At 45.5% G+C, this 26,998-nt stretch overlaps 1 protein-coding gene across 1 annotated transcript in view; it reads left to right on the top strand.

Annotated features, from left to right (window-relative positions):
• COL5A2 (collagen type V alpha 2 chain) overlaps positions 1-26,998 on the top strand; it is a 449,814-nt gene that overhangs the window by 296,825 nt on the left and 125,991 nt on the right. The window contains exons 14-18 of the mRNA XM_077275667.1: positions 14-67; positions 1,755-1,799; positions 8,838-8,891; positions 9,325-9,369; positions 26,021-26,074. Of these exons, the coding sequence (XP_077131782.1) occupies positions 14-67; positions 1,755-1,799; positions 8,838-8,891; positions 9,325-9,369; positions 26,021-26,074 (252 nt within the window). The remainder of the gene's footprint in view (positions 1-13; positions 68-1,754; positions 1,800-8,837; positions 8,892-9,324; positions 9,370-26,020; positions 26,075-26,998) is intronic.

Genomic DNA, 26,998 nt, shown 5'->3' on the forward strand with positions numbered 1-26,998 from the left:
TTTGACTTTTTAGGGTCATAAAGGACTGGATGGTCCAAAAGGAGAGATTGGGGCAGCTGGGTCAAAGGTAGGAAGCTATAATAAGCAATATCTTTGAAGTGGACCTGTCAGTATCTCAGTCTGTTACAGAGATATATTTGATTTTTATTTCGACTGTTTTTGACTATGATGGGGGAAGCTTTGTGCTTAGCTTTAGCCAAGATAGTTAACAGCAACTGACATATCAGATCTAAACATGCATATATGGGTCCAGACCGGAAGCAGGAGAAGAACCAAGAGAATAAAGGAGCAACTCCTTACATAATATACTGTAATCCTACAAAAGCAATGGAGTAATCTGCCCTAAGCAATAAAGTGAGATGAGAAACAGTACTATCACTGATGTATAAAGAATTATGTATTGAAAAATTCACGTAATATTAATAGGTGCTGTATATACCCTAAAGACAAAAAAAGATAGGTGTAGAACCTGACAACACATGCGATCATCCAGATCTCATGGGAAAAAATAAATAAATAAATTATAGCACAGAGCACAATACAGAATTGCACATGTATATCACTATAACAACTATATGTAACAGACAAGGATACAGAAATTGCATGTGGAGAGATGGTATATACTCAAAAAGGAAATAAATCTGCATAGACCTAAGCATAAAGTGCTGCTTATAGTGCAGTGAGGTATCAATGCTTACCCATGTGGGAGAGACCCAGGTGACCGGCTACGTTTGCCTTAGCCTCGAGGAGCATTTTGCATGATGGGCTTCCTCGGGGACCTGTTTAGTATCTCAATCTGTTGCAGAGATATTTTTGACTTTTATTTTGACTATGATGGGGGAAGCTTGTTGCTAAGCTTTGGCCAAGATAGGTAGTGTTCAGACCAATTCACCTCTTACATTAATTTTCAGGTCCATTGAATATGATGGAAAAGTTAACTCCTCCTTTTCGTCATATATTCCCCAAACCAGATCACAAACCTGATGAATTTGCAGACCAATATATCCCAATGGGCAAAAGTAACATAAACTGGACACCTCCAGTCAGGAGTCTGAGCTTTATTTCACAAAGAAATTCATAAAGAATATTATGATATCATCTATCATACACTACTCAACAAAGAAATTATAGCATCAAGAAGGGCAATTCATGTAATTATGTAAATCACAGGATTAATAGACATATTGATGATATTCGAATGGTGAAAAATGGAAACAACATTTTATGACATTTTCAATTTATTCAGCATTAGGAATGAGTACCACATGCAGAAATACACACGCTTACAGGCTTGGTTGCTATCATTGAGGTTATTAATGGTTGTCTGAGGACTGTTCTGTTATGCTGAATGCACTTGGACAAATCATCAAGGTGCTGGCAGCTCCCTTTTCAATTGCCGACCAATAATGCTACAGATGTGCTCGATGGGAGACAAGTCCGGAGATTCTGCAGGCTATGGTAGGTCACAAAGGCTGCTCACCGTAGCATGAATAATATGCAACCTGCTATGTTGAAAAAGGTCTCCTGTGACACTTTGACAGAACAAGAAACATTCTACAGCTTTTGTGACACGACAATGAAAAAAAAATTATCAAATTTTGAAGGTGTAAAGTATATAGGTCCTTACATGATTTATGTTGAACCTATTGCTATAATTAAGCTTAAAACTTATGTTTACACATATTTTACATGGGCAGATATGAAACAGAACATTTAGTTAGCTACATACGGTATTCTTTTTTGTTTCACTTCAGGGTGAATCTGGTCCTACTGGTCCTATGGGTCTAAATGGCCCACCGGTAAGTTTGAGACATCATGTGTAGCCACTTTGTAATTTGCTACCTAATTTTACTTTTTTTTTCATTAATTCATGTCATCAATCATCATTCAGTCCAGCTGTAATTGCATTTGTCATTTTACTTGCTTTTTATCATACAAGTAGCTAAGCTGCGTAATGTGTCACTGTATTACATGTAATAGACTAGGAGAATGCAGATACATTTCCATTGTAGCAGTCCAACATGGCATTTTGGTAGCCATATAAAACAAAATCTTCTCAATGTTTTGGAAGAAATTTACTAGTCCTTTAAATGGTTATTTATTCTTTTTAAAAAGTCTTTCAGCTCTCAATCTCACCAATCTGCCAATCTGTGAGAGTGTCTAGTCCATACTATGTCATAATTCCCTGGTATTGCCCATGTATGTGATTTGAAAGCTTTCAATCATGTGCCGACTAGGGATAGCCAGCTTCTCTCAATTCTCCACTGTAGAGAAGCCCTCTAAGTCTAGTCAGCACGTGACCACAAGTATGCAAATAGCACACATCTTGTTACATGATCAGCACTCACATGCAGAATGCGTGGAATTTGTGACATACAGCACAATGTCATGTTTTGGCAGTTTGCAGTCACACAGATTGACTGCCCATTTTTATTATGAAACTTGACAACCCCTTTAAATTGCCATGACGTGAGGGGTACACTTGACTCATAACCGCCTTTTGACGTTTTAACATTCCTACCATCCCTTCTTTAGAACAGCCCCACCCGCTTAACGAAGATTGACCTGAAAACCCCCCAAAAATGACATCAGACTAAATTTTGGATTAAATGGCCACAGCAGCCTTTTATTAACATACAATTACAATAATTCAACTATATCCCAACCTAGGAAGGGGGTGGTCCTCGAAGCCACAAATTAATCACTACCGATATGCAAATTTCTTTTTTATTGGCCTCCAGGCTTAGTCTTACCCCCAGCCGCTAAGCACCAGCTCGGAGGCAGATAGTGACCAACCCGGCCAATCCAACCGAATCCAAGTCCCTTAATCATCTGTTCCAAGGAATGATGTACCACATCCACACGGGATCCACTCAGGGGGAGTCCAGGACCACTAGAGATCCCACCCCCCTCCAATCCTCAGTCCCCCTTTCACCAACTTCGAGGACCTCCCCTGCCACAAACATAAATGTTCTGATGCCTCAAACATTTATGTCCCGCCACACTCTCAAGCCCGTTTCGATACCCTCTTGAATGGCCAAGCACCACATGTCAGTCCCGATCGCGTTCAAGTGTACACCATCCGATCTCCAATATTCACCTTTTCCCGATTCTAAATTTACATGGCGCACCACAACTGCTCCATTTCGTGACATAAACCGTGAAACCGCCCTATTCACTTTTATCCTTGCCTTGTTTATCCCTTCAATAGAGCGTGCTCCTCTCCACACTCTCCTAGGGATAATGTCGGACTAGATAACTAGCACTTTTGGAAACAAAACCCACAGCCTTAGCATATCAAACTTCACATCTTTTATCAGTTCCTGGCAAGGCCTCTTACCCAGATCATTCCCCCCCAAGTGAACCACCACCACGTCCGGAGCCCGATCTAAACGTACGAATCGGTGAAACTCCGGCAGAAATTTACTCCAGACCATACCACGCTTTCCGATCCACCGCAAGATCGCAGTATCTCTCGAGAACCCCAGCTGCCGCCCATCCGGTCAAACCGCTGCCCTTAGCACCGCCCAGACCAACCAGTGTTCGACGCCTGAAACAGATAATAAAACCGGTGAGACAAAAATTTCACATAATTAACCAACGTTTATTAAACTAAATTCGGGCGGATATAAGATCTAAATCTGATCGATTCCCACCTCCCAAGCCTCTTGACCACATCTTCGCCCAAACCCCTCTTAGCTGCCTCTGTCGCAGCACCAATCCTGAAAGAATGCCCGCTGTAATCCACAGGCGAAATTCCTCCCAATAGTAAACACCGTTTGAATACTGCGATGAATTGAAAACGGGATAAAAATGAGCCGTCTTCATGGACCAAAAAAGGATTGGATAAAATGCCACCACGCCCCATGAAATTATTCACACACAAAACTGGACACATGGGGGAACCCGTTACCGAAAACAAAGCCACCTTGCAACCCTTACCTTGAACATCGGTCTTAGAAGATCGTATGAAAATCTCCACCCTATCCCCAAACACATCGACATCCTCCCTCCGCATACCTCCTTTTTTCACTTTAGAAGGGCTTACCAATTCCCCTAAGCAAAATGCACCGAAGAAAGCTAGCGCAAAAGCTGCCCGGAAGAGGTCGACTTCCCATTGTGATAAACACACCGCTGTTAACTGCGTACCTATAATCAATAACACCTCATAAGAAACTGGGCGTCTCATGTCCTCAACTTTCCAACCCTTTCTCCAACCCTTTAACGCTTGAACCACCAAAAAGGCCTTTGTTACATCTCTGTTACCCCGGGCCTTAAAACCAAATGCCAACCAGGCTAACATCTTGTTCAATTTTGACACAGACCAACCCTTTTCCTTAAGGTGACCGATCAACAATAGCAATCTGGGTTCATCCTGTAATCCCTCACCTAAAAACCTCTTCCAATTCTCCCAAACACCCCATGCATGGTCATACTGCTTCCAGGACCTAACAGACAAAGAGTTCACTAATAAATGATCTACTACCCGCCAGGAAGATTCCAAAATTCCACCGGGCAGTCCAGGCCTGCTGAATCCGCTTGAGGCACCAGCGCTTGAAAACGGTCCTCCTGGAAATGAGAAAGAGCAACAACAACCGGGTTACATGCCATTGACCTGACTTCCGCCACAATTCACAAGTTAAATGATAACCCCAAGAAAACCAGCCGCTGTAGTATTTTTATCACCACCGGGGAATCCGCTGACAATGAATTTATCACCACTGCCACCCCCTCAGACGGACATGGAAAACGTATTTTTTTTATTCAAAGTTTCCTTGCCCCACAACGATAGAGCCACCACAATAGGGAACAGATGAATCAGCACCCGATTCGACAACCATCCCTGTTCTCTCCAGAGATGAGGCCACTCTGCCAACAACCAAGTGCCCTGAAAAAACAAACCGAAACCACGCTCATCTACCACCGAAACCAGCAAACCTAAAGCATCCGCATCCACCACCGGATCAATCCATATGGATTTACCATTGTAATCCTGCAAAAATTTTGACCAAACCGCCAAATCTTCCCTTAATTCTTTTTTCAACCAGATAAAATGAACAGGAGATTTAACACCCGCTGTTGCCAACAATAACCTCCTGCAAAATGCCCGGCCCATTGGCATGATCCGACAAGCGAAATTCAATTTCCCAACAGAGATTGTACCTCGCGTAACCTCAATTTCTTAGCAGCGCATGCTTTCAACACCCCCTCACGCAAGGCGCTAACTTTTTCATCAGGTAATCTGCAAACCATTTCAGCCATATCAATTTCGATTCCTAGAAAACTCAAAACAGTAACGGGCCCTACTGTCTTATCTTCTGATAACGGAACTCCAAAGCTCTTGGCCACCCTCTCCATTGAATGCAATAACAAAGAACAATCTGCGCTTTGAGCCGGGCAGATAAACAAAAAATCATCAAGATAATGGATACATGATTTTACCCCTGACACATCTTTTACCACCCATTCCAAAAATGTGCTGAAGGTTTCGAAATATGCACAAGAAAGTGAACAACCCATGGGAAGACAACGGTCAACAAAGTATGCTCCATTCCAGTAACATCCCAACAAATGCATACTATCTGGACGGACAGGTAGAAGCCTAAACGTCGCTTCATTATCCATCTTTGCCAACATGGCACCCTGCCCGCAAAAATGAACCCAATCCATGGCTGTGTCAAAAGAAGTATAAACTACTGAACATAACTGAGGATCAATACCGTCATTTACAGATGACCCTTTTGGAAAAGACAAGTGATGTATCATCCTAAATTTATTAGGTTCCTTTTTGGGGACTATCCCTAATGGAGACACCCTCAAATTAGGCATGGGAAGACACTCGAATGGGCCAGACATCCTGCCCAGGCTAACCTCCTTTTCTAATTTTTCCATTATTACCTCAGGAAACTGCAAAGCCAATTTTAGATTTTTTTCTAGCAAAATTAACTGATGTTCCAACTGATGGGATTCGAAACCCATCCCTAAAACCTTCCTCCAATAAAATAGCAGCCGGCCTATCTGGGTACCTATTTAGAAAATGCACCATCTCTTCCAGCCGAATTGGTGTCATTCCTTTTCTCAACTCCTTCACCCCCTTTTTGACAGCTTCCCCTAAAACATTTTGACGATCCGTGTGTGCCTTCGCATGCTGCACACTCGTGCTCAAATTTGCATTTTGCTCCAAATTTACAAGACCCCTCGTTAAATGCAAAACACAATCCTCTCTGTATCACCGCAGAATGTCCCGACTGGTTTGAACCCCCGGCGCTCCCAGGAAAGGACTGCGTTCCATACCCTAACCGTGAAGGGACCATCACCCGCATCCAGAGAGCTATATCCTTGTGGTCCCATCTAATGCTAGGCCTAACCGCTTTCCTCTGGCAAAATTGCTCATCATATCTCAACCACCCCTGGCCTCCGTACACTCGATAAGCTTCTCCTATCGCATCCATATAACAAAAAAGGCCTGAACAATTATCAGGAGCCTTTTCTCCGATTACACTGGCCAGAATGGCGAAGGCCTGCAGCCAATTCGTGAAAGTTCTCAGAATTAATCTATACCTCCTCTTATCCTGATCTTCCTTTTTTGAATCATCATTCCTTAATCTATCCAAATTAAATCGCTCCAGGGGAAATAAGGAAAATATTTCCACGTATTCCCCTTTCCATATTTTTCCCCTAATCTCATTTTTAAGATGCGCCCCTAAAGGGCCCTCAAAGCAGACATATACTTCACCCCGTGCCGCATCATCTAATCTCACCGAATCCTCTTTTTCTCTTTTCTCCATCTCCTGCCTGATTAGCCACTGATTAGCCCTATTCCTCCTTAAGGCTCTAATATATCGCACGTGACCCCATCATGGCGGCCTCCCTTGATGGCCCGGGGCCCAGTACGGCCTTTCTGGATCCCACCAAGAACCTGTAAAATGTCTCACTACAGCTTTTTTTTTCCTTTTGAGTGAGGGTAATTGTTAACAACTACAGGAAAGGCCAAAAAAGCCCAGTGCTTCATTTAAATGTTCAAACTGATCTAAAAAGCAGGCTGCAAAAGGATCCCTGCCCCTGATCAGTGAATGCATAGAAGGAGGCATTATCAAGGTGATGAATTATATTAAAAGCCAGTAGCAATCCACACCCACAGATCTGTGACTACACAGGAGGAGGAAAAATCAGGCAGCTGCTTTGTATTAGCGATCAGTAGCAATCCACACCCACTGATCTGTGACTACACAGGAGGAGGAAAAATCAGGCAGCTGCTTTGTATTAGCGATCAGTAGCAATCCACACCCACTGATCTGTGACTACACAGGAGGAGGAGACATCAGGCAGCTGCTTTGTTTTAGCAACCAGTAGCGATCCACACCCCTCATCTGTGACTACACAGGAGGAGGAGACATCAGGCAGCTGCTTTGTATTAGCGACCAGTAGCGATCCACACCCCTCATCTGTGACTACACAGGAGGAGGAGACATCAGGCAGCTGCTTTGTATTAGCGACCATTAGTGATCCACACCCCTCATCTGTGACGTAGCATCACAGAGATTCAAGAAGTGAGGAGAGCAATCAGGAGCCTCATCTCTGTCAAACTTCTTTATATGTGAACATTTTTTACAGTTACGTTGATGTGAATACATTTTCACCTCTTCAGAGTACATGTTCAAAGGAAAATCACAAAATGATTGATTGTACTTCAATCCACTGCAAATTCACAGAAATAATTCTATCTCAAAGGATGTAATCCAGTGAAAGCCACAGTAGAAAAGTACAGTATAAACTGATGCTCACAGGGCAGCCTAAAGACTCGCCCCCAGATAATCCCGTGGGCCAACCCCGCATGGTGCGTGCAGGCAATAAATGCTACAAGTAAATAGCACTCATCCATATCTCTGGATCCACATAGCAGACAAACTGGCCACGCTCGACTTGTGACCGGTCTTCTTTCAACCTTTTTATTATGGGAAGTTGCGTCATGTGCTCCTACTGTGAGCACGGGTCAGACCTTGCCCTCTTGTGTAGACTTCCCTATGTAGCTTAATTCTGTGAACTCCAGTGTTGGAGAAGTACAAGGTCATGCTGACTCCTCTCTGTCTCCTCCTATGTGTACTAAGGTTGCCATTCTTGTTCAATACAGTTTATGGATACAATATCTTTTGATTCATCAAAGTGTTTAGCTAGAAAGCCAGTTTCACCCAACTCCACCAAAATGGGAGTAGCTGGGGTAGAACGGACCGCGATGGGGCATGGCGATGCCTGCTTGCTAAATTCATGACAAGCTGCAATGTTCCTTACAGCAGAAATCCTGCCACTTTTAAGTCATGCCTGTTTCATTAAGAGGCATGCACCTATTAATGAATCTAGAGAGTCTGACTTCAAAGCACCAGTCTTCATGAAAAGGGACAATTGTGTTGGAAGGAAGGGTCATTCCTCAGACAGATCTCATTTAACCCCTTCAGTACATGCACCATATATATACTGGGCAGAAATAAGCGGGTGCATGGAGAGGGCTCACGTAGTAAGCCGGCCCCATATCCAGCGGGAGATTGCTGGGAATTACAGCCAGGACCTGGCGCTAACAATCACCGGAGGAGAGAAGCGGACATTTTTTATAACAAACATGTGAATGGAGGTTGGAAACCTCATATATGTCAGTGTGTATCATTACCAGTGAAGTTGTCACTCTGCATTCATACACTTCTCCTTTACACAACCTGCATTTGTCTATTAAATAATCCAATATTCCATAATGTACTAGTACTTTTCTCGCTATCTTTTCATTTAATTGACAAAATCTAATATAGTATTTTATTAAAAGTTGTTCATAATACTTAATTTTAAAGGGACCAAGAGGAATGCCTGGAGAAAGAGGACGAATCGGACCTCAAGGCACGCCTGTAAGTATTAATATTCATGATCACTGTATGGTAGAAAGAGAAGGATTGACTCAATATTATAATATAGTAGAGGTAAATATAAAGAAAGCCAAACTTATCAATTAACAAGTCAAACACAATATCCATGAGACCTGTGTTTTGACTTAGGATACATTTTCACAAACTATGAAAAAAAAAATGCTTTCATTATTACGGTACTATTATGATGTAGATAATAAATATCTTATAAGTCTTGCACCCATTTTGCATACAATGGATATTATGCCTTGAGGAATATTGCTTCCTGAATTAGTTTTGTGCCTGTTTTTAATATGCTTACAAAGACATTGCTTCACAGCAGCCCTGTGGAAAAAATAAATCACAATGTCATAAAAGGAGATTGTGAGGATGACACAAACTTTAATTTGGAGTAAAAATAAATGTTTTTTTTCAGGGTGCAAGAGGTGCCAATGGACTTGTGGGGGCAGCTGGAGCAGTAGTAGGTTACCATTTGATTTCCTAATAATTTGGTTGCGCTGTAAAGATATTCAGTAATAACTTCTGTTCAAATTAATTACCGTAATTACAGAAAAGATATATATCTGGGTACCGTGTTAGCCAGTAGATAGAAAAATATTTAGAATTGAGAGTCCTCAGTGGTTGATACCTTTTTAATGGCTAACTGAAAGCCATTAAAAGGTATCAACCATTGAGGACTCTCAAGTCTAAATATTTTTTTACCGTAATTAGTAACTTAGTAATATAGATATAACTTGCAATTTTTCGTACAAGATACCCTTTTGGGGGTTTTCCTTTTTTTTAAGCTTTCTGCACTTCTGGTAGCCAAAATGGTTTTAAAAATTCACAAGCCTATGTATACCTACTGTATATATATTTTCTGAAATCTAATTATACTAAATTACACATTGCACACTCCAGTCAGCGAAGACAGCCCAGATGCACTTCATCACAGGGTTGGAACAATTTCTTGAAACATCAAAGAACATAAGAAAGTTACAGCACCAGGAGTGGAGAAAATAGCTTAAACAGGTTTCTTCACCACCACATGCATGAGACGTTTCTCTTTATACTGAAGCCATATATATTTCCTGAGAGTAGATACCAAGCACTTTGTCAAAAAGCAAAGTAGCCCTTTATACAAACTGGCACCTTCACTAAGCTTTGTGTTGTAATTTATCATGCTTAAAACTTTTGTTTGATGTTAAAAGTCTGAACAAAATAAAAAATTAAATGCAGAATACTCAAACAATTTGTATATGGTTTACACATGCCAGATATGCATATATCTATGTTCACTTACTGTATCTTCATGAAGTCGCCAAACCTAAATAAATGGAAAATGGAAATTTAAAAAAAATATATCAGTGTATGAAATATATAGATTACATACCACAAAATTGATCTGTCACTAGATTTCACAATGCTAACTGCATAAATGATTTAAAAAATCTATTAGACCCATGATGTAGTGACGATTGTTGATTATGGCTTTTGTACTGCATAACTAGTTGCTGTGACCACTGAAGGAGGGACTGATGTGACCACTATAGGTGGGGCTTATGTGACCACTGTAGGAGGGGACTGCTGTGGCCACTGTAGGAGGGGACTGCTGTGACCACTATAGGATGGAACTGCTATAACTACTGAAGGAGGGGACTGCTGTGACCATTATATGAGGGGACTCCTGTGACCACTATAGGATGGGACTGCTATAACCACTGTAGGAGGGGACTATTGTGACGACTATAGGAGGGGACTGCTGTGACCACTATAGGATGGAACTGCTATAATTACTGTAGGAGGGGACTGCTGTGACCATTATAGGAGGGGACTTCTGTGACCACTATAGGATGGAACTGCTATAACTACTGTAGGAGGGGACTGCTGTGACTATTATAGGAGGGGACTTCTGTGACCACTATAGGATGGGACTGCTATAACCACTGTAGGAGGGGACTGCTATAACCACTGTAGGAGGGGACTTCTGTGGCCACTGTAGAAGGGGACTAATGTGAGCACTGTAGCTGGGGCTGATGTAACCACTGTAGGAGGGGACTGCTGTGACCATTATAGGAGGGGACTGCTGTGACCACTATAGGATGGAACTGCTATAACTACTGTAGAAGGGGACTTCTGTGACCACTATAGGATGGAAGTGCTATAACTACTGTAGGAGGGGACTGCTATAACCACTGTAGGAGGGGACTTCTGTGGCCACTGTAGAAGGGGACTAATGTGAGCACTGTAGCTGGGGCTGATGTAACCACTGTAGGAGGGGACTGCTGTGACCATTATGGGAGGGGACTGCTGTGACCACTATAGGATACGACTGCTATAACCACTGTAGGAGGGGACTTCTGTGACCACTATAGGATGGAACTGCTATAACTACTGTAGGAGGGGACTGCTGTGACCATTATAGGAGGGGACTGCTGTGACCACTATAGGATGGGACTGCTATAACTACTGTAGGAGTGGACTATTGTGATGACTATAGGAGGGGACTGCTGTGACCACTATAGGATGGAACTGTTATAACCACTGTAGGAGGGGACTGCTGTGACCATTATAGGAGGGGACTGCTGTGAGCATTATAGGATGGGACTGCTATAAAAACTGTAGGAGGGGACTTCTATGACCACTATAGGATGGAACTGCTATAACTACTGTAGGAGGGGACTGCTGTGACCATTATAGGAGGGGACTGCTGTGACCACTATAGGATGGGACTGCTATAACTACTGTAGGAGTGGACTATTGTGATGACTATAGGAGGGGACTGCTGTGACCACTATAGGATGGAACTGTTATAACCACTGTAGGAGGGGACTGCTGTGACCATTATAGGAGGGGACTGCTGTGAGCATTATAGGATGGGACTGCTATAACCACTGTAGGAGGGGACTTCTGTGACCACTGTAGGATGGGACTATTGTGACGACTATATGAGGGGACTGCTGTGACCACTATAGGATGGAACTTCTATAATTACTGTAGGAGGGGACTGCTGTGACCATTATAGGAGGGGACTTCTGTGACCACTATAGGATGGAACTGCTATAACTACTGTAGGAGGGGACTGCTGTGACCACTATAGGATGGGACTGCTATAACTACTGTTGGAGGGGACTGCTGTGACCATTATAGGAGGGGACTGCTGTGACCACTATAGGATGGGACTGCTATAACTACCATAGGAGGGGACTGCTGTGACCATTATAGGAGGGGACTGCTGTGACCACTATAGGATGGGACTGCTATAACTACTGTAGGAGGGGACTGCTGTGACCATTATAGGATGGAACTGCTATAACTACTGTAGGAGGGGACTGCTGTGACCATTATAGGAGGGGACTTCTGTGACCACTATAGGATGGAACTGCTATAACTACTGTAGGAGGGGACTGCTGTGACCATTATAGGAGGGGACTTCTGTGACCACTATAGGATGGAACTGCTATAACTTCTGTAGGAGGGGACTGCTGTGACCATTATAGGAGGGGACTTCTGTGACCACTATAGGATGGGACTGCTATAACTACTGTAGGAGGGGACTGCTGTGACCATTATAGGAGGGGACTGCTGTGACCACTATAGGATGGAACTGCTATAACCACTGTAGGAGGGGACTATTGTGACGACTATACGAGGGGACTGCTGTGACCACTATAGGAGGGGACTTCTGTGGCCACTGTAGAAGGGGACTATTGTGAGCACTGTAGCTGGGGCTGATGTAACCACTGTAGGAGGGGACTGCTGTGACCATTATAGGAGGGGACTGCTGTGACCACTATAGGATACGACTGCTATAACCACTGTAGGAGGGGACTTCTGTGACCACTATGGGATGGAACTGCTATAACTGCTGTAGGAGGGGACTGCTGTGACCATTATAGGAGGGGACTACTGTGACCACTATAGGATGGGACAGCTATAACTACTGTAGGAGGGGACTATTGTGACAACAATAGGGGACTGCTGTGACCACTATAGGATGGAACTGCTATAATTACTGTAGGAGGGGACTGCTGTGACCATTATAGTAAGGAACTTCTGTGACCACTATAGGATGGGACTGTTATAACCACTGTAGGAGGGGACTGCTGTGACCATTATAGGAGGGGACTTCTGTGACCACTGTAGTATGGGACTATTGGGACGACTATATGAGGGGACTGCTGTGACCACTATAGGATGGAGCTTCTATAATTACTGTAGGAGGGGACTGCTGTGACCATTATAGGATGGAACTGTTATAACCACTGTAGGAGGGGACTGCTGTGACCATTATAGGAGGGGACTTCTGTGACCACTGTAGTATGGGACTATTGGGACGACTATATGAGGGGACTGCTGTGACCACTATAGGATGGAACTTCTATAATTACTGTAGGAGGGGACTGCTGTGACCATTATAGGAGGAGACTTCTGTGACCACTATAGGATGGAACTGCTATAACTACTGTAGGAGGGGACTGCTGTGACCACTATAGGATGGAACTGCTATAACTACTGTTGGAGGGGACTGCTGTGACCATTATAGGAGGGGACTGCTGTGACCACTATAGGATGGGACTGCTATAACTACTGTAGGAGGGGACTGCTGTGACCAATATAGGATGGAACTGCTATAACCACTGTAGGAGGGGACTATTGTGATGACTATAGGAGGGGACTGCTGTGACCACTATAGGATGGAACTGCTATAATTACTGTAGGAGGGGACTGCTGTGACCATTATAGGAGGGGACTGCTGTGACCACTATAGGATGGAACTGCTATAACTACTGTAGGAGGGGACTGCTGTGACCACTATAGGATGGGACTGCTATAACTACTGTAGGAGGGGACTGCTGAGACCATTATAGGATGGAACTGCCATAACTACTGTAGGAGGGGACTGCTGTGACCATTATAGGAGGGGACTTGTGTGACGACTATAGGATGGAACTGCTATAACTACTGTAGGAGGGGACTGCTTTGACCATTATAGGAGGGGACTTCTGTGACCACTATAGGATGGAACTGCTATAACTACTGTAGGAGGGGACTGCTGTGACCATTATAGGAAGGGACTTCTGTGACCACTATAGGATGGGACTGCTATAACTACTGTAGGATGGGACTGCTGTGACCATTATAGGAGGGGACTGCTGTGACCACTATAGGATGGGACTGCTATAACTACTGTAGGAGGGGACTGCTGTGACCACTATAGGATGGAGCTGCTATAACCACTGTAGGAGGGGACTATTGTGATGACTATAGGAGGGGACTGCTGTGACCACTATAGGATGGAACTGCTATAATTACTGTAGGAGGGGACTGCTGTGACCATTATAGGAGGGGACTTCTGTCACCACTATAAGATGGAACTGCTATAACTACTGTAGGAGGGGACTGCTGTGACCATTATAGGAGGGGACTTCTGTTACCACTATAGGATGGGACTGCTATAACTACTGTAGGAGGGGACTGCTGTGACCATTATAGGATGGAACTGCTATAACTACTGTAGGAGGGGACTGCTGTGACCATTATAGGAGGGGACTTCTGTGACCACTATAGGATGGAACTGCTATAACTACTGTAGGAGGGGACTGCTGTGACCATTATAGGAGGGGACTTCTGTGACCACTATAGGATGGGACTGCTATAACTACTGTAGGAGGGGACTGCTGTGACCATTATAGGAGGGGACTGCTGTGACCACTATAGGATGGAACTGCTATAACCACTGTAGGAGGGGACTATTGTGACGACTATAGGAGGGGACTGCTGTGACCACTATAGGAGGGGACTTCTGTGGCCACTGTAGAAGGGGACTAATGTGAGCACTGTAGCTGGGGCTGATGTAACCACTGTAGGAGGGGACTGCTGTGACCATTATAGGAGGGGACTGCTGTGACCACTATAGGATACGACTGCTATAACCACTGTAGGAGGGGACTTCTGTGACCACTATAGGATGGGACTGCTATAACTACTGTAGGAGGGGACTATTGTGACGACAATAGGGGACTGCTGTGACCACTATAGGATTGAACTGCTATAATTACTGTAGGAGGGGACTGCTGTGACCATTATAGGAAGGGACTTCTGTGACCACTATAGGATGGGACTGTTATAACCACTGTAGGAGGGGACTGCTGTGACCATTATAGGAGGGGACTGCTGTGACCACTATAGGATGGAACTGTTATAACCACTGTAGGAGGGGACTGCTGTGACCATTATAGGAGGGGACTTCTGTGACCACTGTAGGATGGGACTATTGGGACGACTATATGAGGGGACTGCTGTGACCACTATAGGATGGAACTTCTATAATTACTGTAGGAGGGGACTGCTGTGACCATTATAGGATGGAACTGCTATAACTACTGTAGGAGGGGACTGCTGTGACCACTATAGGATGGAACTGCTATAACTACTGTAGGAGGGGACTGCTGTGACCACTATAGGATGGAACTGCTATAACTTCTGTAGGAGGGGACTGCTGTGACCACTATAGGATGGAACTGCTATAACTACTGTTGGAGGGGACTGCTGTGACCATTATAGGAGGGGACTGCTGTGACCACTATAGGATGGGACTGCTATAACTACTGTAGGAGGGGACTGCTGTGACCACTATAGGATGGAACTGCTATAACCACTGTAGGAGGGGACTATTGTGATGACTATAGGAGGGGACTGCTGTGACCACTATAGGATGGAACTGCTATAACTTCTGTAGGAGGGGACTGCTGTGACTATTATAGGAGGGGACTTCTGTGACCACTATAGGATGGGACTGCTATAACTACTGTAGGAGAGGACTGCTGTGACCATTATAGGATGGAACTGCCATAACTACTGTAGGAGGGGACTGCTGTGACCATTATAGGAGGGGACTTCTGTGACCACTATAGGATGGAACTGCTATAACTACTGTAGGAGGGGACTGCTGTGACCATTATAGGAGGGGACTTCTGTGACCACTATAGGATGGGACTGTTATAACTACTGTAGGAGGGGACTGCTGTGACCATTATAGGAGGGGACTGCTTTGACCACTATAGGATGGAACTGCTATAACCACTGTAGGAGGGGACTATTGTGACGACTATAGGAGGGGACTGCTGTGACCACTATAGGATGGAACTGATATAATTACTGTAGGAGGGGACTGCTGTGACCATTATAGGAGGGGACTGCTGTGACCACTATAGGATGGAACTGCTATAATTACTGTAGGAGGGGACTATTGTGACGACTATAGGAGTGGACTGCTGTGACCACTATAGGTCGGAACTGCTATTATTACTGTAGGAGGGGACTGCTGTGACCATTATAGGAGGGGACTTCTGTGACGTCTATAAGGATGGGACTGCTGTGACCATTATAGGAGGCGACTGCTGTGACCACTATAGGATGGAACTGTTATAACCACTGTAGGAGGGGACTGCTGTGACCATTATAGGAGGGGACTTCTGTGACCACTATAGGATGGAACTGCTATAACTACTGTAGGAGGGGAATGCTGTGACCATTATAGGAGGGGACTTCTGTGACCACTATAGGATGGGACTGCTATAACCACTGTAGGAGAGGACTCCTGTGACCATTATAGGAGGGGACTGCTGTGACCACTATAGGATGGAACTGCTATAACCACTTTAGGAGGGGACTATTGTGACGACTATAGGAGGGGACTGCTGTGACCACTATAGGATGGAACTGCTATAATTACTGTAGGAGGGGACTGCTGTGACCATTATAGGAGGGGACTGCTGTGACCACTATAGGATGGAACTGCTATAATTACTGTAGGAGGGGACTATTGTGACGACTATAGGAGGGGACTGCTGTGACCACTATAGGATGGAACTGCTATAATTACTGTAGGAGGGGACTGCTTTGACCATTATAGGAGGGGACTTCTGTGACCACTATAGGATGGGACTTTTAAAACCACTGTAGGAGGGGACTGCTGTGACCATTATAGGAGGGGACTGCTGTGACCACTATAGGATGGAACTGTTATAACCACTGTAGGAGGGGACTGCTGTGACCATTATAGCAGGGGACTGCTGTGACCACTATAGGATGGAACTGTTATAACCACTCTAGGAGGGGACTGCTGTGACCATTATAGGAGGGGACTTCTGTGACCACTGTAGGATGGGACTATTGGCACGACTATATGAGGGGACTGCTGTGACCACTATAGGATGGAACTTCTATAATTACTGTAGGAGGGGACTGCTGTGACCATTATAGGAGGGGACTTCTGTGACCACTATAGGATGGAACTGCTATAACTACTGTAGGAGGGGACTGCTGTGACCACTATAGGATGGAACTGCTATAACTACAGTTGGAGGGGACTATTGTGATGACTATTGGAGGTGACTGCTGTGACCACTATAGGATGGAACTGCTATAACTACTGTAGGAGGGGACTGCTGTGACTATTATAGGAGGGGACTTCTGTGACCACTATAGGATGGAACTGCTATAACTACTGTAGGAGGGGACTGCTGTGACTATTATAGGAGGGGACTTCTGTGAGCACTATAGGATGGGACTGCTATAACTACTGTAGGAGGGGACTGCTGTGACCATTATAGGATTTAATTGCCATAACTACTGTAGGAGGGGACTGCTGTGACCATTATAGGAGGGGACTTCTGTGACCACTATAGGATGGAACTGCTATAACTACTGTAGGAGGGGACTGCTGTGACCATTATAGGAGGGGACTTCTGTGACCACTATAGGATGTGACTGTTATAACTACTGTAGGAGGGGACTGCTGTGACCATTATAGGAGGGGACTGCTTTGACCACTATAGGATGGAACTGCTATAACCACTGTAGGAGGGGACTATTGTGACGACTATAGGAGGGGACTGCTGTGACCACTATAGGATGGAACTGATATAATTACTGTAGGAGGGGACTGCTGTGACCATTATAGGAGGGGACTGCTGTGACCACTATATGATGGAACTGCTATAATTACTGTAGGAGGGGACTATTGTGACGACTGTAGGAGTGGACTGCTGTGACCACTATAGGTCGGAACTGCTATTATTACTGTAGGAGGGGACTGCTGTGACCATTATAGGAGGGGACTTCTGTGACGACTATAGGATGGGACTGCTGTGACCATTATAGGAGGCGACTGCTGTGACCACTATAGGATGGAACTATTATAACCACTGTAGGAGGGGACTGCTGTGACCATTATAGGAGGGGACTTCTGTGACCACTATAGGATGGAACTGCTATAACTACTGTAGGAGGGGACTATTGTGACGACTATAGGAGGGGACTGCTGTGACCACTATAGGATGGAACTGCTATAATTACTGTAGGAGGGGACTGCTGTGACCATTATAGGAGGGGACTTCTGTGACCACTATAGGATGGAACTGCTATAACTACTGTAGGAGGGGACTGCTGTGACTATTATAGGAGGGGACTTCTGTGACCACTATAGGATGGGACTGCTATAACCACTGTAGGAGGGGACTGCTATAACCACTGTAGGAGGGGACTTCTGTGGCCACTGTAGAAGGGGACTAATGTGAGCACTGTAGCTGGGGCTGATGTAACCACTGTAGGAGGGGACTGCTGTGACCATTATAGGAGGGGACTTCTGTGACCACTGTAGTATGGGACTATTGGGACGACTATATGAGGGGACTGCTGTGACCACTATAGGATGGAACTTCTATAATTACTGTAGGAGGGGACTGCTGTGACCATTATAGGAGGAGACTTCTGTGACCACTATAGGATGGAACTGCTATAACTACTGTAGGAGGGGACTGCTGTGACCACTATAGGATGGAACTGCTATAACTACTGTTGGAGGGGACTGCTGTGACCATTATAGGAGGGGACTGCTGTGACCACTATAGGATGGGACTGCTATAACTACTGTAGGAGGGGACTGCTGTGACCAATATAGGATGGAACTGCTATAACCACTGTAGGAGGGGACTATTGTGATGACTATAGGAGGGGACTGCTGTGACCACTATAGGATGGAACTGCTATAATTACTGTAGGAGGGGACTGCTGTGACCATTATAGGAGGGGACTGCTGTGACCACTATAGGATGGAACTGCTATAACTACTGTAGGAGGGGACTGCTGTGACCACTATAGGATGGGACTGCTATAACTACTGTAGGAGGGGACTGCTGAGACCATTATAGGATGGAACTGCCATAACTACTGTAGGAGGGGACTGCTGTGACCATTATAGGAGGGGACTTGTGTGACGACTATAGGATGGAACTGCTATAACTACTGTAGGAGGGGACTGCTTTGACCATTATAGGAGGGGACTTCTGTGACCACTATAGGATGGAACTGCTATAACTACTGTAGGAGGGGACTGCTGTGACCATTATAGGAAGGGACTTCTGTGACCACTATAGGATGGGACTGCTATAACTACTGTAGGATGGGACTGCTGTGACCATTATAGGAGGGGACTGCTGTGACCACTATAGGATGGGACTGCTATAACTACTGTAGGAGGGGACTGCTGTGACCACTATAGGATGGAGCTGCTATAACCACTGTAGGAGGGGACTATTGTGATGACTATAGGAGGGGACTGCTGTGACCACTATAGGATGGAACTGCTATAATTACTGTAGGAGGGGACTGCTGTGACCATTATAGGAGGGGACTTCTGTCACCACTATAAGATGGAACTGCTATAACTACTGTAGGAGGGGACTGCTGTGACCATTATAGGAGGGGACTTCTGTTACCACTATAGGATGGGACTGCTATAACTACTGTAGGAGGGGACTGCTGTGACCATTATAGGATGGAACTGCTATAACTACTGTAGGAGGGGACTGCTGTGACCATTATAGGAGGGGACTTCTGTGACCACTATAGGATGGAACTGCTATAACTACTGTAGGAGGGGACTGCTGTGACCATTATAGGAGGGGACTTCTGTGACCACTATAGGATGGGACTGCTATAACTACTGTAGGAGGGGACTGCTGTGACCATTATAGGAGGGGACTGCTGTGACCACTATAGGATGGAACTGCTATAACCACTGTAGGAGGGGACTATTGTGACGACTATAGGAGGGGACTGCTGTGACCACTATAGGAGGGGACTTCTGTGGCCACTGTAGAAGGGGACTAATGTGAGCACTGTAGCTGGGGCTGATGTAACCACTGTAGGAGGGGACTGCTGTGACCATTATAGGAGGGGACTGCTGTGACCACTATAGGATACGACTGCTATAACCACTGTAGGAGGGGACTTCTGTGACCACTATAGGATGGGACTGCTATAACTACTGTAGGAGGGGACTATTGTGACGACAATAGGGGACTGCTGTGACCACTATAGGATTGAACTGCTATAATTACTGTAGGAGGGGACTGCTGTGACCATTATAGGAAGGGACTTCTGTGACCACTATAGGATGGGACTGTTATAACCACTGTAGGAGGGGACTGCTGTGACCATTATAGGAGGGGACTGCTGTGACCACTATAGGATGGAACTGTTATAACCACTGTAGGAGGGGACTGCTGTGACCATTATAGGAGGGGACTTCTGTGACCACTGTAGGATGGGACTATTGGGACGACTATATGAGGGGACTGCTGTGACCACTATAGGATGGAACTTCTATAATTACTGTAGGAGGGGACTGCTGTGACCATTATAGGATGGAACTGCTATAACTACTGTAGGAGGGGACTGCTGTGACCACTATAGGATGGAACTGCTATAACTACTGTAGGAGGGGACTGCTGTGACCACTATAGGATGGAACTGCTATAACTTCTGTAGGAGGGGACTGCTGTGACCACTATAGGATGGAACTGCTATAACTACTGTTGGAGGGGACTGCTGTGACCATTATAGGAGGGGACTGCTGTGACCACTATAGGATGGGACTGCTATAACTACTGTAGGAGGGGACTGCTGTGACCACTATAGGATGGAACTGCTATAACCACTGTAGGAGGGGACTATTGTGATGACTATAGGAGGGGACTGCTGTGACCACTATAGGATGGAACTGCTATAACTTCTGTAGGAGGGGACTGCTGTGACTATTATAGGAGGGGACTTCTGTGACCACTATAGGATGGGACTGCTATAACTACTGTAGGAGAGGACTGCTGTGACCATTATAGGATGGAACTGCCATAACTACTGTAGGAGGGGACTGCTGTGACCATTATAGGAGGGGACTTCTGTGACCACTATAGGATGGAACTGCTATAACTACTGTAGGAGGGGACTGCTGTGACCATTATAGGAGGGGACTTCTGTGACCACTATAGGATGGGACTGTTATAACTACTGTAGGAGGGGACTGCTGTGACCATTATAGGAGGGGACTGCTTTGACCACTATAGGATGGAACTGCTATAACCACTGTAGGAGGGGACTATTGTGACGACTATAGGAGGGGACTGCTGTGACCACTATAGGATGGAACTGATATAATTACTGTAGGAGGGGACTGCTGTGACCATTATAGGAGGGGACTGCTGTGACCACTATAGGATGGAACTGCTATAATTACTGTAGGAGGGGACTATTGTGACGACTATAGGAGTGGACTGCTGTGACCACTATAGGTCGGAACTGCTATTATTACTGTAGGAGGGGACTGCTGTGACCATTATAGGAGGGGACTTCTGTGACGTCTATAAGGATGGGACTGCTGTGACCATTATAGGAGGCGACTGCTGTGACCACTATAGGATGGAACTGTTATAACCACTGTAGGAGGGGACTGCTGTGACCATTATAGGAGGGGACTTCTGTGACCACTATAGGATGGAACTGCTATAACTACTGTAGGAGGGGAATGCTGTGACCATTATAGGAGGGGACTTCTGTGACCACTATAGGATGGGACTGCTATAACCACTGTAGGAGAGGACTCCTGTGACCATTATAGGAGGGGACTGCTGTGACCACTATAGGATGGAACTGCTATAACCACTTTAGGAGGGGACTATTGTGACGACTATAGGAGGGGACTGCTGTGACCACTATAGGATGGAACTGCTATAATTACTGTAGGAGGGGACTGCTGTGACCATTATAGGAGGGGACTGCTGTGACCACTATAGGATGGAACTGCTATAATTACTGTAGGAGGGGACTATTGTGACGACTATAGGAGGGGACTGCTGTGACCACTATAGGATGGAACTGCTATAATTACTGTAGGAGGGGACTGCTTTGACCATTATAGGAGGGGACTTCTGTGACCACTATAGGATGGGACTTTTAAAACCACTGTAGGAGGGGACTGCTGTGACCATTATAGGAGGGGACTGCTGTGACCACTATAGGATGGAACTGTTATAACCACTGTAGGAGGGGACTGCTGTGACCATTATAGCAGGGGACTGCTGTGACCACTATAGGATGGAACTGTTATAACCACTCTAGGAGGGGACTGCTGTGACCATTATAGGAGGGGACTTCTGTGACCACTGTAGGATGGGACTATTGGCACGACTATATGAGGGGACTGCTGTGACCACTATAGGATGGAACTTCTATAATTACTGTAGGAGGGGACTGCTGTGACCATTATAGGAGGGGACTTCTGTGACCACTATAGGATGGAACTGCTATAACTACTGTAGGAGGGGACTGCTGTGACCACTATAGGATGGAACTGCTATAACTACAGTTGGAGGGGACTATTGTGATGACTATAGGAGGTGACTGCTGTGACCACTATAGGATGGAACTGCTATAACTACTGTAGGAGGGGACTGCTGTGACTATTATAGGAGGGGACTTCTGTGACCACTATAGGATGGAACTGCTATAACTACTGTAGGAGGGGACTGCTGTGACTATTATAGGAGGGGACTTCTGTGAGCACTATAGGATGGGACTGCTATAACTACTGTAGGAGGGGACTGCTGTGACCATTATAGGATTTAATTGCCATAACTACTGTAGGAGGGGACTGCTGTGACCATTATAGGAGGGGACTTCTGTGACCACTATAGGATGGAACTGCTATAACTACTGTAGGAGGGGACTGCTGTGACCATTATAGGAGGGGACTTCTGTGACCACTATAGGATGTGACTGTTATAACTACTGTAGGAGGGGACTGCTGTGACCATTATAGGAGGGGACTGCTTTGACCACTATAGGATGGAACTGCTATAACCACTGTAGGAGGGGACTATTGTGACGACTATAGGAGGGGACTGCTGTGACCACTATAGGATGGAACTAATATAATCACTGTAGGAGGGGACTGCTGTGACCATTATAGGAGGGGACTGCTGTGACCACTATATGATGGAACTGCTATAATTACTGTAGGAGGGGACTATTGTGACGACTGTAGGAGTGGACTGCTGTGACCACTATAGGTCGGAACTGCTATTATTACTGTAGGAGGGGACTGCTGTGACCATTATAGGAGGGGACTTCTGTGACGACTATAGGATGGGACTGCTGTGACCATTATAGGAGGCGACTGCTGTGACCACTATAGGATGGAACTATTATAACCACTGTAGGAGGGGACTGCTGTGACCATTATAGGAGGGGACTTCTGTGACCACTATAGGATGGAACTGCTATAACTACTGTAGGAGGGGACTGCTGTGACCATTATAGGAGGGGACTGCTGTGACCACTATAGGATGGAACTGCTATAACCACTGTAGGAGGGGACTATTGTGACGACTATAGGAGGGGACTGCTGTGACCACTATAGGATGGAACTGCTATAATTACTGTAGGAGGGGACTGCTGTGACCATTATAGGAGGGGACTGCTGTGACCACTATAGGATGGAACTGCTATAATTACTGTAGGAGGGGACTATTGTGACGACTATAGGAGGGGATTGCTGTGACCACTATAGGATGGAACTGCTATAATTACTGTAGGAGGGGACTGCTTTGACCATTATAGGAGGGGACTTCTGTGACCACTATAGGATGGGACTTTTATAACCACTGTAGGAGGGGACTGCTGTGACCATTATAGGAGGGGACTGCTGTGACCACTATAGGATGGAACTGTTATAACCACTGTAGGAGGGGACTGCTGTGACCATTATAGCAGAGGACTGCTGTGACCACTATAGGATGGAACTGTTATAACCACTGTAGGAGGGGACTGCTGTGACCATTATAGGAGGGGACTTCTGTGACCACTGTAGGATGGGACTATTGGGACGACTATATGAGGGGACTGCTGTGACCACTATAGGATGGAACTTCTATAATTACTGTAGGAGGGGACTGCTGTGACCATTATAGGAGGGGACTTCTGTGACCACTATAGGATGGAACTGCTATAACTACTGTAGGAGGGGACTGCTGTGACCACTATAGGATGGAACTGCTATAACTACTGTTGGAGGGGACTATTGTGATGACTATAGGAGGGGACTGCTGTGACCACTATAGGATGGAACTGCTATAATTACTGTAGGAAGGGACTGCTGTGACCATTATAGGAGGTGACTTCTGTGACCACTATAGGATGGAACTGCTATAACTACTGTAGGAGGGGACTGCTGTGACCATTATAGGAGGGGACTTCTGTGACCACTATAGGATAGGATGGAACTGCTATAACTACTGTAGGAGGGGACTGCTGTGACCATTATAGGAGGGGACTTCTGTGATGACTATAGGATGGGACTGCTGTGACCATTATAGGAGGCGACTGCTGTGACCACTATAGGATGGAACTGTTATAACCACTGTAGGAGGGGACTGCTGTGACCATTATAGGAGGGGACTTCTGTGACCACTATAGGATGGAACTGCTATAACTACTGTAGGAGGGGACTGCTGTGACCATTATAGGAGGGGACTTCTGTGACCACTATAGGATGGGACTGCTATAACCACTGTAGGAGGGGACTCCTGTGACCATTATAGGAGGGGACTGCTGTGACCACTATAGGATGGAACTGCTATAACCACTGTAGGAGGGGACTATTGTGACGACTATAGGAGGGGACTGCTGTGACCACTATAGGATGGAACTGCTATAATTACTGTAGGAGGGGACTGCTGTGACCATTATAGGAGGGGACTGCTGTGACCACTATAGGATGGAACTGCTATAATTACTGTAGGAGGGGACTATTGTGACGACTATAGGAGGGGACTGCTGTGACCACTATAGGATGGAACTGCTATAATTACTGTAGGAGGGGACTGCTTTGACCATTATAGGAGGGGACTTCTGTGACCACTATAGGATGGGACTTTTATAACCACTGTAGGAGGGGACTGCTGTGACCATTATAGGAGGGGACTGCTGTGACCACTATAGGATGGAACTGTTATAACCACTGTAGGAGGGGACTGCTGTGACCTTTATAGCAGGGGACTGCTGTGACCACTATAGGATGGAACTGCTATAACTACTGTAGGAGGGGACTGCTGTGACCATTATAGGAGGGGACTGCTTTGACCACTATAGGATGGGACTGCTATAACCACTGTAGGAGGGGACTCCTGTGACCACTGTAGGACGAGACTATTGTGACGACTATAGGAGGGGACTGCTGTGACCACAGTAGGATGGAACTTCTATAATTACTGTAGGAGGGGACTGCTGTGACCATTATAGGAGGGGACTTCTGTGACCACTATGGGATGGAACTGCTATAACTACTGTAGGAGGGGACTGCTGTGACCATTATAGGAGGGGACTTCTGTGACCACTATAGGATGGGACTGTTATAACCAATGTAGGAGGGGACTGCTGTGACCATTATAGTTGGGGACTGCTGTGTGACCACTATAGGATGGGACTGCTATAACCACTGTAGGAGGGGACTTCTGTGATCACTGTAGTACGGGACTATTGTGACGACTATAGGAGGGGACTTCTATGACCACTATAGTATTATAAACTGTTAGTATTGTGACCAATTTGATCAAAATATCTGTGTAAAATGAAAGTGCTTTACTGTGATAAATGAAAAAATATTTAGATCCATGTAAATTAAAAAATGAGGTAAAATCTGAAAAATTCCTGGTTTCTCAATATTTCTTTAATATTTAAAAAGGAATGGCTCTGGTTTTATAATAAATAAAACCTTTTTCATTCGATAGGGTCCAATAGGCTTGAGCGGTGCTCCAGGATTTCCTGGTGTCCCTGGTATGAAGGTAAGGAACATTTTTAGAAGATTTTTTTCAGCTTAATTGAAGATTATTTAATTCTGCATCTTCCTTTATAGACAGTTCATTATTTGAATGAAACATTTACTTGTTGATACTTTTTACTCCTAAAGAGGTATATATACAGAGAATACAGTGTAACATTTTAATGCATATTAACAATATAGATGGGAACCTCCTCTGAACCATGGACGGACATACCGCTTGTTCAAGCGGTGTGGCTGCACCGGGACCCGGTAGCTCCGGGGGACCCCAGCAGGGTGGCTAATAATGAGGGCAATCTGGCCAGTCTATCTGGCCCCGAAGCTCCAGGGAGCCTCTGGCCAGATTGCCCTCATGTGCAGTGGGCAGGGAGCAATACCTGCAAGAGAAAATGGCAGTGGAGCAGAGTTGCAGAGATCGCTCCTGCTTCCTGTATCACACAGCAGCTGAAAGACATCATCATTCAGTGCCGCAGGTGTGCAAGACAAGAAGCTACCGGTGATGGTGCGGCTTCAGGATTCCGTGTGCACAGGTGAGGTGTGTGTGTGCTAGTGTGTGCGTGTATGCAGAGAGGTGAGTGGTGCTGTGTGTGTCTGTGTGTGTGTAGGTGGAGAAGGCAATGATGGGGATGGTGGGGGAGAAGGCAATGATGGAGGTGGTGGAATAGGTAATGACAGGGGTGGTCGGGGAAAAGGCAATGATGGTGGTGGTGGAAAGGGCAATGATGGGGATGGTGGGGGAGGAGGAAATGATGGAGGTTGTGGAATGGGTAATGATGGGGGTGGTGGGGGAGAAGACAATGATGACGGCATTGGAAAGGACAATGATGGGGGTGGTGAGGGAGGAGGAAATGATGGAGGTGGTGGAATCGGTAATGATGGAGTTCTGGGGAGAAGGCAATGATGGAGATGGTGGAATGGGAAATAATGG

This window comes from Ranitomeya variabilis, chromosome 7, assembly GCF_051348905.1.
Source record: "Ranitomeya variabilis isolate aRanVar5 chromosome 7, aRanVar5.hap1, whole genome shotgun sequence".
Classification (NCBI taxonomy): Eukaryota; Metazoa; Chordata; class Amphibia; order Anura; family Dendrobatidae; genus Ranitomeya; species Ranitomeya variabilis.